The 19,139-nt window shown below is 43.0% G+C and overlaps 1 protein-coding gene across 14 annotated transcripts in view; it reads left to right on the forward strand.

Annotated features, from left to right (window-relative positions):
* The window catches only part of LOC138761402 (citron Rho-interacting kinase-like), a 366,961-nt gene that overhangs the window by 105,344 nt on the left and 242,478 nt on the right, over positions 1–19,139 (forward strand). For all 14 annotated transcript variants that reach the window (XM_069933435.1, XM_069933436.1, XM_069933438.1 and 11 more), the window contains one exon: positions 9,850–10,033. In XM_069933435.1, coding sequence (XP_069789536.1) covers positions 9,850–10,033 — 184 coding nt within the window. The remainder of the gene's footprint in view (positions 1–9,849; positions 10,034–19,139) is intronic.

Consider the following 19,139-nt stretch of genomic DNA (forward strand, 5'->3'; position numbering starts at 1 on the left):
TTGGTATTCTTTATTTCACTGGTTCACTGATCAATAAATTAGTTGAATATGATTGAACTGTTCTTTTTACTTCCACATTTTTCACAATAATAATTGAGGAAATATTGTCACAGGCCTATTTAAAAAAAGCATTTTATCACTTTTGTAGATCTGTACTGTATTGGAATACATTTTTTAATGTAATTCTACTTTTGTTTTGAAAATGCGGATATTGTATATGGATTTCTGACCAATCACATTTGTTGGTGGATGCTTAATAGAATCCATTGGCCAGTGATGTGACTAGTCAACTCGGGACTGGGGGAGTAGTGCTTGGTGTTGGTAAAGAAAACCCAGATTTAATCAAAGCGTGGATGGCAATGAACAGTTTTGATTCTGCAGGTATTATTCTCGTTATAATTTGCAAATAAATGAGTGATGTTGATGCAATTGTCTGATGTTTTATCAGCAACCAAAAAAATTCATGATTTTTATTTAAACACTGATCGTTCAGTGCAAGGATATTTTCTTTCAAATGAAAATTAAAACCGTAAAACTTGAATCTTGGTTTTTCTCACAACAGCCTTGGATTAAGTGACCTATTTTACTTGTAATACATAAAACTAATATAATTGTGTGTAATTGCAAATAACATGCAGACTTTTTGTGTTAAAGATATTTGGCATTTGGTGAGTTTTCCTTGTTCACCATTACAATCACATATTGTATGCACTTGTAACTGGGACTTAATAATAACTCGTCAATAGACGATTATGCAATAAGGAAAAAAATCTCACTGCACTGTAGAACCAGTGAGCTCTTCCCTTCAGAAACGGGTAATGTGTACTAATGCTTTTGTAATGTCATAATTTATAGCTAATACAGGCTATTCAAATAGGAGAAATTGTTCTGATGTGTTAACCTGTTATGAACTTTAATGACAAAAGAATAACTTACCAATGAACATGGATTTATTTGGATTTAATGCAATAATTAGATTATGAATGCCAGTAATTTCTTTCCCACAGTGAGTTGATTTGCATCTGATGTCGATCTTGTTCTTGAGGGATTCTATGGCAATGCAGGATTTGGTTTATTTCATGCATCCACTTATGTACCATATATTGCAGCACTAATGTCTGACTGGAGTAGGATACCATGGAAACGGGATTGCCAGTGTAAGCAGTGCTTACAGTGTGTAGGTGTTCCCATCCTTCTGAAGGATGGGCTCACATTGATTACAGTCTCCAAGCTGTTTGCTAACCCTTTCAATGCTGCAGATGAAGCTGAGAAGTTTAGTAATTTTTGTTGCTTAATTGGTCTTTTACAGCTTGAAATATTCCAGAATAAGTTAACATATTTCTGATAATGATATTTTCTATCACAATACTTTAACACCGATTCCACTTGGTGAATGAGTGTTCATTTCTGGGTACTGAGTTGTCCATGTGTGATCCATTTGTCTCACCATTTATCTTTTCCCTCTTCTTTGGAAGCTGTGACTTCTACATTCTGCTTTATTGACAATTGTTTACAGCTCTCCTGGGTGTAGCCTACAAGATAATTTTTATTCAAAACATAATATCGAAAAGGTGCTTAACTAATTTTGGGGTTTCTGAAAATGCGCCTGGCAATATCTGCTAATTTTACAGCATTCATCAGCATGTTGTTAACAGTAAAGAAGCTCGCTCTCTCTGGACAAATCGTTCTGAGCTTAATTTTTTTCAGTCTTTTGGACCCAACGTTTGTCAACAATAATAAGGAGCTAATAATCGAACCTTGGTAAGGGAGGATAGATGTTATTAAAGGGTAGTGTGGTCAAGGTTCACCACATTGTTTCCCAGGATTGAGGTTTTATCTATATAAGAAAAGATTAAGCATAGTTGGCTTGTAAATTTTTGAATTTGGATAAGGGAAATCTGATCACATTGAAATGTGTTATGTATTTAAGGTTTTGACAGGGAGAGGCATAGTAGGTGTTCCTGCTGCTTAGTACAGTATGTCTAGTTTCAAGGATTATGTTCCTAAAAAAAGGTCTGGATAAAGATAAGAAATGTGAATCTTAGGAATTTGCATCCAGGTGTAATTTGAATCCTGTTCGTTACATATATGCAAGCAAACATAAGTAAACTTTTGGACCAGTTAAGGGATATGAAACTAGTGTTGGTTTGAGGAAAATAAATCAATCATGTTCTTAATGAAAGGCACTTGAGGTCAAAGTACCTTTATCTGTTTCTCTTGGGTTCTTTCTTGACTGTCTCAGTGTTGCATCTTGTGCTTTTTCCATTGAGGTAGAATGAGATAGCTATGGTGCAATTCATAATTTCAATACTGAAGCGACTTGGACGCTTAATAACGAGCAAGCAAATGTAGAAATGGAATCCAAAATACTACCAATGGCACTTGAAAATGCAAATCATTGCAAAGTTATTTTGGACTATGAGTGAAATAGATTTTTTGGGGGAATGACTGAGTTTTTGAAACTAAATGGTATTTATTTGTTTGGAATAATAGCAATACCATGGTTCCAAATCCCTGTAGACTGAAATGTTTGCAGGGAGGGTGCAACTTTTCCAAAGATGCATAGTGAACTGCACTTGCACACCATCTAGTGGTTTGTTGGGAAGCAGCATTTACTGAAACTGGTTTCCGAGTTGGGAAATTGCGTGAAGAAGGAAGGAAGCAAAGGAAAAAGGCAGAAAAGAAAATGAAATTGGAGATATGGCCACAATTGACAGTAAGTTTGTCACAGCTTAGTTTATACAATTGCAAAACGACAACAACTAACTCAGAATGATTCAGATTCAGATTTCCGATGTATTGTCAGAATACAGACATGACATCACATACAATCCTGAGATCCTTTTTCCTGCTGGCCAGGCAGAATCACCACTGCAAAAACCTGCATACAATGTACACATGTAGGCAAATGTAAATAACTGTGCAATACAGAGAGGAAAAAAAAACAATTAAGTGCAAAAGTCCAACTCCTTAAATGAGTCTCTGATTGAGTTTGTTGTTGAGGAGTCTGATGGTGCAGTGTTCTTGAACCTGGTGGTACGAGTCTTGTGGTACCTATAAGTATTTTCTGATGATAGCAGTGAGAACAGAGCGTGTGCTGGGCAGTGTAGATCCTTGATAATTGCTGCTGCTCCCTGACAGTTCTTGGTGGTGGGAAAGGATTTTCCTGTGATGTCCTGGGCTGTGTCCACTACCTTTTGCGGGGCTTTACATTCAGGGGTATTGTTGTCCCCATACCAGACCATGATGTAGCCAGTCAAGCACACTTTCCACCACACATCTGTAGAAATTTTCCAGGGTTTCTGATGTCATACAAAACCTCCACAAATTCTTGAGGAAGTAGAGGTGTTGATGTGCTTTCTTCACAATGCCATTAATGGGTTGGGTTCAGAAAAGATCCTCTGAGATGGTGACTCCCAAGAACTTAAATTTGCTTATCCTCTCCACTTCTGATTCCGCCAGTGATAACTGGATTATATACCTCTGGTTTGCCCTTCTTGAAGTCAACAATCAGCTCCTTAATTTTGATGACATTGAGTGTGAGGTTGTTGTTGATGCACCATTCAGCCAAGTTTTCAATCTCCTTTCTGTATGATTCATCGCCTCTTTTTATACAACCCACTACCGTGGTATCATCAGCGAATTTGTAGATGGTGCTGTCGAACTGAGCCACACAGTCACAGGTATAAAGTGAGTAGAGTGGGAGCTAAGAACACAGCCCCTGCTCTAATCAAAAGAGAATGGAATTGAGAACAAACTAACAATTAAGGGAGAGATGCATGTTTGATTTGAGGTGAACTCTTTCTTGTCTGTTTATAGTTATGATAGTTGGCATATTTAGGGCAACAACATTACAGTGCCATTGACCCAAGTTAGGATCCAGCACTGTCTGTAAGAAGTTTGTATTTTCTTGGCCACCCCACTACCCCCACCAACGCCCTCCAAAAATGTACAGGGTTGTAGGTTCATTTGGGTAGCATGGGCTTGTGGACTGGAAAGGCCTTGTCACCATGTTGTAGGTCTAAATTAAAATGAACTTTTGTGAAAGCCAAATTGTTGTTCATTGGCCTTTGCCAAATCTGCTCCTTGGCTTTTATTTCTTGTTTATTTTATTTGCTTCAACAAAAACAGAAGGTCTTGTGGTGACTCCGCCACTACCTTTTGATTTTGTTTCTGTGCCTGTATCATTAAGTTATCATTTAATGATATTAATAATGTTTTCTATTGAAGATAAGGAAATAAAATCACTTCAGTCAAAAATAATTTCAATTTGCTGTGAAAGAAATCAAAGAAAAACAAAAAAGACTTGCCCAAGTGTGAATAATCAAATTCAGGTTGATTACCCATTAAACGCTCCTTTTATTTCAAATTTCCAAAATTTGCAAGTTTCAAACAAACTGGAGCTACACATTAAAAATCCCAGGAAGGCTCATAATGCCTTCCACAAGTATTTGATGCTCTATATCTTATTGTTTATAATCTTCTCTGTGATTAATGTAACCAAAGGATTTGCAATACACTGTACTTTGTGGTCTTTTAATATTCCAATAATTTCTAGCCTTCCCAATTGAAGTTTTAATTCTGTTCAGTAAACTGCCCAAACCACATTATAGTTTTAGTAATGTTAAGGAGACTATGAAAATTCATAGACTGGATTGATACTGATTCTGGCAAAGAGAGGGGATGGTGTGTCCATTTTAGTTCATACCAGTTGGCGCATGGATGTTGAGGATGTCATTCTCCTATTACACTCATTTTGAACAAATATTGATTACATGCAGATCTTTCTATCTACCTTGAGAGTACTCATCAGTAATTCTCATTGGAGTTTACATTCCTCCTGATGGCGATTACAAATGGGCACTCATGGAGCTGCATGATATGGTTTGCAAACAAGAAACGGTGCACCCCAATGCAAATTATAGTTGGTGACTTTAATCAGGCCTGTCTGAAGAAAGCCTTGCCTAGTTATCACTCGTTTCTGACCTGCTGAACCAGAGGTCCTAACACACTTGGTCACTGCTATTCTAAGATAAAGAATTCCTTTTGTTCTATCTCAAGACCACATTAGATGGTGCTCCTGTTACCTGCATACAGATGGAGTCTAAAAAGTAAGGATAGAGCAGGAAGTGGTTACGGGAGGTTTGGGTGTGGTTACAGGATTGCCTCGTTTGGTGATTTGGGCTGTATTCAGAGCAACTGGAAGCCCTGGATGAAAAATGACATCCGGAACCTGCTGAGAGTCAGATCAGAGGCATTTAAGTCCAGAAGGAGCAGGTACGACATCTAGAAAACCATTTCCTGGGTGAAGTAGAGATTCTGGACTAGAATGGAAACAACAAAGGATACCCACAACTGTGGCAGGCTTTAAATGACATACTATAAAGCCATATCTTATGCAATAAATCTTCACTCCAATGTAAGTTCAATGCCTTCTATGCCCGATTTGACAAGCAGAATAAGGAAGAACCATTGCACACCCCCATGTCCCCTGATGATCCTCTACTGTCAGTATCTGAAGATGACATGTGGGCTGCGTTCAGGAGTGTGAATCTAAGGAAAGCCTCTGCCCTGATAGAGTACTGAAAGCCTTTGCTGCTTAACTGGCTCATGTATTCACAGATATCTTCAATCGTACCAGGGCCCAAGAAGAGTGTGGTATCCTGCCTAAATGACTATTGACCAGTGGCTCTCACCTCCACACTGATGAAGTGTTTTGAGAGGCTGGTATCAACAAATAACTGAACGGCATAATAGATCTGTTCCAATTTGCCTCCTGTAGCAGCAGATCAACGGCAGATGCCATCTCACTGGCTCTTCACAAAATCCTGGTACACCTGGGCAGCAAAGACGCATGCATCAGGCTGCTTTTATTGACTGTAGTTCAGCATTGAACACCATTATCTCCTCAAAACCACTCAAGCTTTAAGACCTGGGTGTCAATTCCCCATTGTGCAAATGGATCTTGATTTCCTCACCTCTAGACCCCAGTCAGTTCAGATAAGCTGAAACATCTCCTCCACAATCTCCATCAACAACGAAGCACCACAGAGATGTGTATTTAGCCCCCTGCTCAACTCGCTTTACATTTGTGACTGTGTGGCTAAGTACAGTAACACCATTTACAAATTTGGTGATGATACTGCTGTAGTGGGGTGCATAAAAGGGGGTGAATAGGCAACATATGTGGAGAAATTGAAAACTTGGCTGTCACTCAATGTCACCAAGACCAAGGAACTGATTGTAAACGTTATGAAAGGAAAACCTGAGGAATACGATCCAGTAATCATTGGCGGATCAGACGTGAAAAGGGTTAGTAACTTTAAATTCCAGGGGGGGTCACCATCTCAGAGGACCTGTTCTAGACCCATCACACTAATGCTGTTGTGAAGAAAGCACGTCAGGAGTTTGCGGCGGTTTGGGATGTCATCATAAACCTTGGCAGAAATGTCGTGGAAAGTGTGCTGATTGGCTGAATCACAGCCTGGTATGGGGGTGGCAATACTTCTGAGTGAAAATTTCTGCAAAAAAAATAATGTACTCAGTCCAGTACATCACAAGCAAAACACCCCACCATCGAGAATATCTACATGGAATGTTGTCAAAGGAGAATAATGTCAATTTTCAAGGATCCACATCATCAAGGGCGTGCTCTGTTCTTGCTACTTCCATCAGGAAATAAGTATAGGTGCTGCAGGTCTCATAATTACCAGGTGCAGAAATAGTTGCTGCCCCTGAACAATTAGACTCCTGAACAATCGTCTCATTCAGAGACTCATTTAAGGATTCTTATTTGATCATTATTTATTACTGTATACATATGCATTTGCACAGTCAGTTTGCAGTTCATTCTTTGAATACTGTTTACAGGTTACCAGTAATTAGAAATTCTGCCTGGCCTGCAGAAAAAAAATTCTCAGGGATGTATGTGATGTCATGTATCTACTCTGACAATAAATTTGAAGTTGCTGATCAAATGGCCTGACCTCTTCTTTAATTACTTTATAGATCACAAAGCTATTTTGTTTATCTAAAATATGACTGCCCCACACTTTTGCCACAAGTATTACTGCTCTGCCTAATGGTGCAGTCTATCCAAATTTGTAAGTCAAATCACAGCAGTGAGTGGTTCGGATTGATTATTACATTATAGCTTACGAAGCAAGGGAAAACACCATAGATGCTGTGATGCTTCATTAACCGATGAGAACCCAAACAGTGCTTACAAGAATCCCTGCAAAGGCTGAAGACCCTGTGATATCTGTCTCAGAAGCCAATGGCAGAATATTATTCAAGAGGGTGAACCCCCGCGAGGCGTCAGGCCCTGACGGCGTATCTGGCAGGGTACTGCAAATCTATGCCAACCAACTAGCCAGAGTGTTCACGGACATTTTCAATCTCTCATTACTACCGTCAAAGGTTCCCACCTGCTTCAAAAGGGCATCAATCATCCCCATGCCAAAGAAGAGCAGAGGGACTAACGATTAATACCCAGTACCACTAACATCTGCTGCGATGAAATGCTTGAAGAGGCTGGTCATGGCCAGAATTGACACATATCGAAGCAGTGCAATTCACTTATTGTCACAATTGCTCCACAGCAGATCTCCACTCAGCTCTGGATCACCTCAAAAACAATAACCCATATATACAGTTGCTCTTCAACAGGTCAACCATCAACACTATTATTCCCTCTGTGCTGGTCAACAAACTCCAAACCCTGGGCCTCTGCACCCCCTTCAGCACTGGATCCTTGACTTCCTCATCGGAAGTCTGCAGTCGGTACGAATTGGAAAAAAACGTCTCCTCTTTTCTGACTATCAACACAGACACCCCTCAAGAATGTGTGTATAGCCCACTGCTCTACTCACTATAGACTCATGACTGTGTGGTTAGGCACAATTCCAATGAAATCTACAAATTTGCCAATGACACCATGGCTGTCGGCAGAATCACAAATAGCAATGAGGAAAATAGGAGATGTTGGAAGAAGATAGATCAGATAGGTGTCACACTAACATCCTTGCACTCAAAACCAATAAGATGATTGTGGACTTCAGGGGGAAGTCAGGGGAACATGAATCAGTTCTCATCGTTGGTTCAGTAGTGGAGAGGATCAAATTCTTGGGTGTCAACATCTCAGAGGATCTGTCTTGGAGCCTCCATGTCGATGCAATCACGAAGAAGACTCACCAGCGGCTATATTTTGTGTGGTGTCTGAAGAGATGTGGTATGTCATCAAAGACTCTCGAAAACTTCTACATGCTGGCTGGTTGCATCATTGTCTGTGCCAATGCTCAGGGCAAGAAAAAACTCCAGAAGGTTGTTAAATCGGCCTACGGCAATGCGGGTACCACTCCATCGAGGACATCTACAAGAGGTGGTGTCTTAAAAAAGCAGCTTCTATCCTCAATGACCTCCACCACCCAGGCCATGCCCTCTTCACTCTGCTACCATCGGGGAAAATGGTACAGGAGACTGTAGATGAGCACCCGGCACCACAAGAACAGTGTCTTTCCCGCTGCCATCAGATTCCTGAATGATCAATGAACCAAAGATACTGCCTTACTTTAGTTTCTCGTGTACTGTTTTCATTTATTGTTGTAAGGTGGTTTATATGAATGTTTGCACTGTGATACTGCCACAAAACAATGAATTTTATGACTTGCTCATGACAATAAATTCTGATTATGTGCCTGAATACCGTTTTAATCAATACATTGATTTAATTTAATTTAGACACTGCATGGTAACAGGCCATGCTACTTCATTTACCCCAATTAACCTACAGTCCTGGTACGTTTCGAACAGTGGGAGGAAACCAGAGTCCCCGGGAGAAATTCACACAGACACGGGGAAAAGGTACAAATTCCTTATAGACAGTGCGGGATTCAAATCACGGTCCCGATTGCTGGGGCTGTGAAGGTGTAATGCTAACTGTTGTGCCAACCGTGCCACCCTATCTTTATGTTCACCACAAAATAGATTACCTTTGTTTCTGTTGAAAAATTCCCATCAGCTAACCATCAGTCGTGTTGTTGGGAAGGCTTTAGCAACAGGATCCTGTGTGACAGCCTTGCTGCAAGTCTATCCAGCTCTGAACTGCCATAATTAAACCTGCAGTCCATCAGAAGTAGATTGGCACAAGTGCTGCAGTGCTGATGGAATGGCATTGAAAAATTGTTACTTGTGGTGCAGAAAGAAACTTTCTGCAGACAGCAATCTGCCATTGTCAATTGGCTTTGCAGCATTATCAGATGAGTCAATTTCAGGGAGGAGTCTTGAGGAACAAAAGGTTTATCAGAATATATTGACGACTGCTGTGTTTTCAGGATGCTATGTAAGTAGTAATCTTTGGAGCCTGTGCCTTCATTGCTGCATAGATATCATATAGATTTAAATGAAAATAAATGAATCTATTGTGTAATTAATGATAAGAAAGTATTTGTATGTATATAGTGAACTTCTGTACATCCAGGAATCCTTTGACATAGAATGAGGTTGGTAATGTTTTTCTCCACATAGGAATGCAGAGAGACCAGACTATGATTTGTAATTTTCTACCTTTTAGATGTATCTTCCTACAAATTAAGTGAAAATATATTGCAATAGAGCTATGGAATGAAACTATCGAACTGTATTAGAGATCAACCTTTATGGCTGTCAGGTTATCTGTGAGTAAAATCCACTTTTACCTCAAACTGATGTAATGAGCTGTGACAGCCTATTGAACAGATTGCTCCAGTAGTGACTCATTTCCCATTTTTTATTGAAATTATGTGCCGACTGTTACCTCTGTGGTCTCCCCACTATTGCTGAATTCCAAAATATTTTGTGTTTCCCTCCCAGTTCCACCCCCTTTTGTGCCCACCCTGGAAGCAGATGATGATGTGTCTAATTTCGATGAGCCGGAGAAAATATTGCACCCAATCATCAAGGCACAACAGCTGAACAGATCGGGTTTTGCAGGAGAGGACTTGCCTTTCGTTGGATTGTCCTTTACTAAGACGCTGGCTGCACTCTCTTGCTCAGAGTAAGTGTGTAATCACTCAGTTAATTAACTCTTTCACTTTCAGTGTAAGTGCAGTAAAGTAACAGTGTCTTTCAATGGATAAAGGAAGTCTATCAGCTGTATTTTAACAGGTTTAAATGTACACATCCGCACGGTAACACGTCCTTTCCACCCGTGAGCCCGTACCGCTCAATTAATTGACAAACGCCGTGCGTTTTTGAAGGGTGGGAGGAAACCAGAGCACTCAGAGGAAACCCACGCAGACACTAGGAGAACATACAAACTCCTTACAGGCAGCACTGGATTCGAACCTGGGTCACTGGCGCTGCAATAGCATTATGCTAACCATGCCACCCACTCCATACAAGGAAGAGTTGTGCATTGATGTTAGAAACGTTGAAACATGTATTAATCTTTCTTCACAGAAAGATCATTGAACTTTGAGGTTAACGAGTTAACAGTTTTTCCTTTTGTGATATATGTTGATTAAGATAAAAACTATAATTGGCACTTGATGAGTCTGATGATGCATCCTGTGCTGAGTTATTTTCCTGCGGGCCTTGTTATTTAGCTCTGCATTCCAATAAGACACATATTTCAGAAGAAAACCCTAAATAGCTTTCCTTTGATCAAAGTGCCTCAACACCAACCTACACATTTTGAAGTTACAATTGGTGTTTTCCTTTTTTAAAACAAAAAAACTATGGTGAGCTAAATTAGAGCAGTAACAGACTCCTGATTCTACACAAGTGACAATATACAGCTGAAGTTAACATGGCCTCCTCCAAGATCATCAACCTGATTCTGATTAAGGTTCTGTTCTTGGGGTTTATTTGATGGCAGAATGACAAGTGCCATTTTGTTCAGATGATGAATGTATATTCAGTAAAACCCCTGGTATCCGGATTTCAAGCAACTGGCAGTCTCAAGCAATCAGTTTTTTTTTAAAATTGTAGGAAATGTATAAGTAAAAAAATTCAGTGGCTTAAAATCGGTGCGCCTCTCCAACCAGACAACTCGTAGTCTCAAGTAATCGGTAAATTCACTTATCTGACATCTACCAATTCCCATATGCTGGATACTAGGGTTTTCCTGTATGTGGTTTTGCCTTAATGTAGAATTGAAGTTCTAAAAATTTACAATAAAAACAACATTTTGGAAATATTCATCAGGATTGGAAAGAATCTAGTGAGATAAGGCTGTAAGGGCATCAAAGCAGAAATAGACTGTTCAACCCATCGAGTTTGCCCCACCTCTTCATCTTGAGCTGATTTATTTTCCCACTCAGCCCCAATGCCTGACCTTCTCCCCATAACCTTTGATACTCTGGCTAATCAAGAAAGGGGCAGACTGGTGGCAGTTCATTACATCTGGAAAATTTTATATGTAGGAATTTTTTTTAAGTGCAGGGGTAGCAGGGGAAGTAATAACAACAGTTATGTTTCTGATAGGTTGGTAAACTGTTGTGAGTAAATAACAGATGATGGTTCACAGAATGGGAAATTTGGAAAGAGGAGGGGGTTCTTGCTCTCAGTCACCCACTAAACTACTTGTGGTGCTACCAGTATGTGTATAGATGTATGTATGGGCTGGCCCAGCCCCCTGAACCTGTGACTTCTCCCTCCCAGATATCCCCATAAAGACTGATGCGCCCAAACCCCTCCCTCACTGCCTGCCTTGGAGCCGGGCCAGCAACATGTCTGCTGTGCTGACACTTCAAGGTGATTGAAGCCTATTAATCACGTTTCTCTGTCTGATTGTGGTTGATTGGTAGTACATTACTGAAGAGTTGCTGGTTACTTAAACGGACAAACATGGGTAATGTAAAAGAACTTTCATTTTGTGCAATCCTCAGATAATAGGGATTTTACAGTGTTTGTATAGCTAGTTCAGTTAAGTTTCTGGAAAATGATGCCCCTCGAGTTGTTGATTTTTAATCCTGTTAAATGCATGGTGGCAGCGAAGTCCTTGGGTCATAGGTTTTATATCGGAGTGGCCTTCTCCTATGCAGGTTTCTTACCCGGGCTGGAGGGGCCCGCCTCCCCTCCTAGGTCGGACCATATCTGGTTGCAATCCAACCTGTTGGCCTCCGCCTGCTTGTCGGGGCCTCCGCCTGCTTCACTCTGCCGAGGCTGGGGCCACCGCCTCCCCCTCGCTTCTGCCTGGACCGGGGTCTCCGCCTGCTTCACTCTACCGAGGCCGGAGCCGCCGCCACCCCCTTGCTTTTGCCCGGATCGGGGCCGCCGCCGCCTACCCTCTGCCCAGACCGGGGCCAGAGCCGTCGTTGCCTTCCTTGTGCCCGGACCTGGGCCGCCGCCTCCCTCTTTCTGCCCGGACCGGGGCCTCTGCCTACTTCGCTCTGCCGAGGCCGGGGCAACCGCCTCCCCCTTGCTTCTGCCCGGACCAGGGGCTCCACCTGCCACACTCTACCGAGGCCACACTCTTTGGCACATGAACCATGGGTGTAAAGGGTGGGGCCAGTACTGCGCACACTGCACTCCACCTAAAAGCTCCTTTGCGCAGGCCCGAGGACATGTCCATGTCCTCCCCCTCAAAAGTTGCTCACAAACTCAAGCTAGCATGCTGGAACATCAGAACCATGCTAGACAAGGCTGACAGCCACCGACCAGAACGTCGGTCTGCCCTCATCGCACATGAACTCCTCAGACTTGACATCGACATAGCCGCTCTCAGTGAAGTCCGCCTTGCAGATGTAGGCAGCCTCCAAGAACGCAGCGTGGGCTACACACTCTACTGGTCTGGCAAGCCTATGGATGAACGACGCCTATCTGGTGTAGGCTTCATGGTCAAGAACTCCATTCCCTCCAAACTCGAAAACCTCCCGACAGGCCACTTGGACCAGATCATGTCCATGCGACTCCCCCTTCAAAACAAGCGTCGCATCATCCTCATCAGTGTCTATGCTCCAACCCTCCAGGCGGAACCAGCAGAAAAGGACAAGTTCTACACTGATCTGCGCAATCTCATTCAACGCACCCCTACAGCCGACAAGGTTGTCATCCTTGGCGACTTCGACGCTCGCGTCGGCAAAGACTCAGAAACCTGGCCAAGAATCCTGGGCAAGAATGGTGTCGGCAAGTGCAACGACAATGGGCGCCTCCTGTTGGAGCTCTGCGCAGAACAGCGGCTTGTCATTACAAACACCCTTTTTCAGCAGAGGGACAGCCTGAAGACTACCTGGATGCATCCCCGATCCAAACACTGGCACCTCCTGGACTACATCCTGGTGCGAGAAAGAGACAAACGAGATGTGCTCCACACCAGGGTCATGCCCAGCGCGGAATGCCACACTGACCACCGGCTTGTTTGCTGCAAGTTCAATCTTCACTTCAAGCAAAGTCCAGGAACAGTAAAGCCCACAGAAAGAGGTTCAATATTGGAAACTTGCAGTCAGACGAAGTGAGAGGAAACTTCCAGGCAAACCTCAAAGCAAAGCTCGAGGATACAATCCGCCTCACGGACTCGTCCCCAGAAACCCTCTGGGATCAGCTGAAGACTGCCATACTGCAATCCACTGAAGCGGTACTGGGCTTCTCCTCCAGGAAAAACAAGGACTGGTTCGACGAAAACAACCAGGAAATCCAGGAGCTGCTGGCAAAGAAGCGAGCTGCCCACCAGTCTCTCCTTGCAAAGACGTCCTGGCCAGAGAAAAAACGAGCCTTCCGTCGCGCATGCACCCATCTTCAGCGCAAACTCCGGGAGATCCAAAATGAGTGGTGGACTAGCCTCGGCAAACGAACCCAGCTCAGCGTGGAATTGGCGACTTTAGGGGTTTTTACAAGGCTCTAAAAGGCTGTGTACAGCCCCTCACCCCTAGTCCAAAGCCCGCTGCGCAGCTCAGACGGAAAAGTCCTCCTCAGCGACAAGATCTCCATCCTCAACCGATGGTCGGAACACTTCCAATCACTTTTCAGTGCCAACCGCTCAGTCCAAGAATCCGCCCTGCTCCAGCTCCCTCAACAGCCCTTGAGGCTAGAGCTGGATGAGGTCCTCACCCGGGAAGAGACATATAAGGCAATTGAACAACTGAAAAGTGGCAAAGCAGCAGGTATGGATGGAATTCCCCCCCCCACCAGAGGTCTGGAAGGCTGGTGGCAAAACTCTGCATGCCAAACTGCATGAGTTTTTCAAGCTCTGCTGGGACCAAGAAAGGAAAGCTGCCTCAGGACCTTCGTGATGCCATCATCATCACCCTGTACAAAAACAAAGGCGAGAAATCAGACTGCTAAAACTACAGGGGAATCACGCTGCTCTCCATTGCAGGCAAAATCTTCGCTAGGATTCTCCTAAATAGAATAATACCTAGTATCGCCGAAAATGTTCTCCCAGAATCACAGTGCGGCTTTCGCGCAAACAGAGGAACTACTGACATGGTCTTTGCCCTCAGACAGCTCCAAGAAAAGTGCAGAGAACAAAACAAAGGACTCTACATCACCTTTGTTGACCTCACCAAATCCTTCGACACCGTGAGTAGGAAAGGGCTTTGGCAAATACTAGAGCGCCTCGGATGCCCCCCAAAGTTCCTCAACATGGTTATCCAACTGCACGAAAACCAACAAGGTCGGGTCAGATACAGCAATGAGTTGTCTGAACCCTTCTCCATTAACAATGGCGTGAAGCAAGGCTGCGTTCTCGCACCAACCCTCTTTTCAATCTTCTTCAGCATGATGCTGAAACAAGCCATGAAAGACCTCAACAATGAAGACGCTGTTTACATTCAGTACCGCACGGATGGCAGTCTCTTCAATCTGAGGCGCCTGCAAACTCACACCAAGACACGAGAGCAACTTGTCCGTGAACTACTCTTTGCAGACGATGCCGCTTTAGTTTCCCATTCAGAGCCAGCTCTTCAGTGCTTGACGTCCTGTTTTGCGGAAACTGCCAAAATGTTTGGCCTGTAAGTCAGCCTGAAGAAAACTGAGGTCCTCCATCAGCCAGCTCCCCACCACGACTACCAACCCCCCCCACATCTCCATCGGGCACACAAAATTCAAAACGGTCAACCAGTTTACTTATCTCGGCTGCACCATTTCATCGGATGCAAGGATTGACAACGAGATAGACAACAGACTCACCAAGGCAAATAGCGCCTTTGGAAGACTACACAAAAGAGCCTGGAAAAACAACCAACTGAAAAACATCACAAAGATTAGCATATACAGAGCTGTTGTCATACCCACACTCCTGTTCGGCTCCGAATCATGGGTCCTCCACCGGCATCACCTACGTCTCTTAGAACGCTTCCACCAGCATTGTCTCCGCTCCATCCTCAACATTCATTGGAGCGACTTCATCACCAACATCGAAGTACTCGAGATGGCAGAGTCCGCAAGCATCGAATCCACGCTGCTGAAGATCCAACTGCGCTGGGTAGGTCACGTCTCCAGAATGGAGGACCATCGCCTTCCGAAGATCGTGTTATATGGTGAGCTCTCCACTGGCCACCGAGACAGAGGTCTCTTGGTGCCTGCCAAATTGACCACCGCCAGTGGGCTGATATCGCCTCAAACCGTGCATCTTGGCACCTCACAGTTCGGCGGGCAGCAACCTCCTTTGAAGAAGACCGCAGAGCCCACCTCACTGACAAAAGACAAAGGAGGAAAAACCCAACACCCAACCCCAACCAACCAATTTTCCCTTGCAACCGCTGCAACCATGTCTGCCTGTCCCGCATCGGACTTGTCAGCCACAAACGAGTCTGCAACTGACGTGGACATTACCCCTCCATTAATTTTTGTCCGCGAAGCCAAGCCAAAGAAATGCTTGGTAGATTTGTTTTATGGGAGATGTTATTGCCAAGCATTTGTGTGTCGCAAATCTTGTATGGGACTTGCTGCATGTATTGCGGTTACATTTATTTCTGGAGAACAAATGAAGATGGGATCAATTGTGGAATGGAATAGAACCTTTGCAGAAAGCTGCGTGGGTGGCAAGTATGTCCATTGTAATTCTGCCATCATTGGGGTTTCAGGAGATATAAAATACCTGTTATCTGGAATTCTCACAAAAATCACACAAGATATAGGAGCAGCAGTAGGCTCATTGCCCCATCGAGCCTTCCCTGTCATTCTAATCATGTGCTGATCCACTCAGACCCACTTCCCGGCTTTCTCTCCATAACCCTTGATGTCCTGACTAATCAGATACCTGTCAATTTCAGCCTTAAATACACCCAAACTCCAAGTTTCCCAGCCTCATGTGGGAACAAGTTCCACAGACTCATGACCCTCTGACTAAAGACTTTTTTCTGTGTCTGTTTTAAATTTTAGCCCTTTTTTCAAATATTTCATTGAATTTAACATAATCCTACATACAAAGTCTACTATATATATCACAAATTAATATGAACATAACTCAAAAGTAAATAAATATATACATATTTTTTAAAACTGCCTTTTATTCTGAAGTTATGCGCTTTCGTCCTCAAATCCCCTACCAAGGGAAACGTCGTTGTCACATCTACTGTGTCCAGGCCTTGCAGTATTTGAAATGCCTCTGAGGTCCCCCCCACCTTATCCTTCTATATATCAACGAGTCCACTCCAAGAGCCAACAAATGTTCCTTATATACTAACCTTTTCATTTCTGGTATCATTTTTCTGAACCGTGTCCAATGCCAGTGCATCTTTTCTCAAATATAGTGCCAGATGCTCCTCTACTTACGATGGTCCGACTTACGATTTTTCAAAGTCACCATGGTACAATTTGCCGCGTGGTGATGGTGTGACTGTCATTATCGCTATATTTTATTAAGAATTTTTCAGTGTGGAATAAAAGGTATTCAACATTTAATTATAAAATAGGCTTTGTTTTAGATAAATTTCCCCAGCTGTAGGCTACTGTAAGCGTTCTGAGCACGTTTAAGGTAGGCTAGGCTATGATGTTGGGTAAGAACAGTTCTGTATTCTTTTTTGACTTAGAATTTTTCCACTTACAGTGGGTTTATTGGAACGTATCCCCATCGTACTCCAAGTGAGGTCTCACCACTGCTTTATATTCTCAACATTACATCCCTGTTCTTGTATGCTATTCCTCTTTGAAATGAAAGCCAACATTGCACTCACCTTCTTCACCACCGACTCAGCCTGGAGGTGAACCTTTAGGACAGAGGTGGCTAACCTAATGTAAATGCGTCAAAAGTGGCACATTTGATGATTAGAAGTGGTGCATTGAAGCACAGGTTAGTATAGAGGGTGACATGATGAGTGCAGACTCCTAGATGGAGTCTGATTCTGCACCCCGCCCCTCCCCGGCCGGGCAGCACCGCCACCCCCCAACTAAAACAAACACACCCCTCTTCTCCACTCTGTCCCTCTGTCCACCCTTCTTCCTCCTCCCATTCGCTCTCAGCTATTTAAAAGGCCAAAGCCAAATACAACATGATGACCACCAAGTCCAGCTCTCATGAGAACTCCTTGTCGCCAATTAATTTGATTCATGGAATGTAAACATTTGACCACCCCTGCTTTGGGATATCCTGCATGAGGACTCCCAAGTTCCTTTGCACCTTGGAATTTTGAATTTTCTCCCCATCTAAATAATAATCTGCCTGTCAATTTCTTCTACTAAAATGCATGACCGTACACTTTCTAACATTGTATTTTATTTGCCACCTCTTTGCCCATTCCCCAAATGAATCCAAGTCTCTCTGCAGCCTTTCAGTATCCTCAGCAACATCCACCCAATCACCTATTTTGGAATCATCTGCAAATTTAGCCACAAAGCTGTCTATTCCATCTTCCAAATCATTTATATCCAAGCAACTGGCAAAAAATCGTAGAAAATAGATGGGTAAAAAATATGGAAGTTTAAAATTTGCGCCCCCTAGTGGTCAATGTGGCAATCATCCTGCAAGCATCCAGCAAATTCACTTATCCAGCATGACTAATCCCCACTGGTACAGGATATCAGGGGTTTTACTGTATTTGGAAAATGAAAGATTGCAGCTGAGGTCTTACAGCATAGAAACAGGCCCTTAAACCCAACTCATCCAACTCAAGTTGTCTCTCTGAGCTTCACATTCAGTGATAAAACAAGTGAAGTGTTTAACCAGTTGGGCTTCTGTTTGAAGAAAAGATGGAATCAGAGGAATTAGGTGAAATATGGAGGCCCACAGGAAATTAGGTGCGGTATATTAAGGAAAGAGGTGTGACATGTGCTTCTAACTGAAAATGGTGGGGGGAGGGGTGAGAAGGCAGAGATCATCCAAAGAGGTTCAGGCTCGATGGTCAAGGTTGGGGGGGGGGGGGGGAGGAGAAAGTTATAGTTGAAAGAGGGGAGAGTAAGTTCCTTGGAGAGAGATTTGGCTGAACAGTTGGTCTGATTGCACATTGCTTTTGGTGGAGTGAGGTGTGCGATATTGGGGCCTATTAAGTTCCTACAGATGGTCCTCAAAAGCACCATCTATATTTACTGAATTTCAGTAGTCACTTTTTTTTCTGTTTGATTGGTCCTTTGAAACAGACTAGCTAAAGTCTTAATCTTTCTTCCTCATTTTCATTTTTGTCCTATTGTTTGGTGAAAGCTACAAAAAATTTTGCTGCCATGTTTCTTTTCTCCCTTTAATCATTTTGCAGACAGATCCAAAGTCATTTGTGAGCTGTAAAATTATTAATCAGAATCAGAATTTATTGTCAAGAACATGTCACAAAATTTGATGTTTGCGGCAACATTACATTTATATCAGCCATCTTGCAAAATAAATAAAAAATGTGCAAGAGAAAAGTCAAAGTAAGGCCATGTTTTTGGTTCATTGATCATTCAGAAATGTAATGGCAGTGGGGAAGAAGCTGTCCTTATGCCACTGGTGCTGGTCTTTAGGCTCCTGTACCTTTTCCCCGATGGGAGCAGAGTGAAGAGGGTGTGGCCTGGGTGGTGGAGGTCCTTGAGGAGAGAGGCTATTTTCTTAAGACACCGCTTCTTGTAGATGCCCTCACTGGAGTGAAAACTGGAGCCCATGATGTTGCAGGCCGAGTTAACAACCCTCTGGAATTTTTTCTTGTCCTGAGGATTGGCACATCCATACCAGACAGTGAAGCAACCAGCTAGAATGCTCTCCATAGTACACCTGTAGAAGTTTTCAAGAGTCTTTCATGACATACTGAGTC

The sequence above is a fragment of the Narcine bancroftii genome, chromosome 4 (genome assembly GCF_036971445.1).
Source record: "Narcine bancroftii isolate sNarBan1 chromosome 4, sNarBan1.hap1, whole genome shotgun sequence".
NCBI lineage: Eukaryota > Metazoa > Chordata > Chondrichthyes > Torpediniformes > Narcinidae > Narcine > Narcine bancroftii.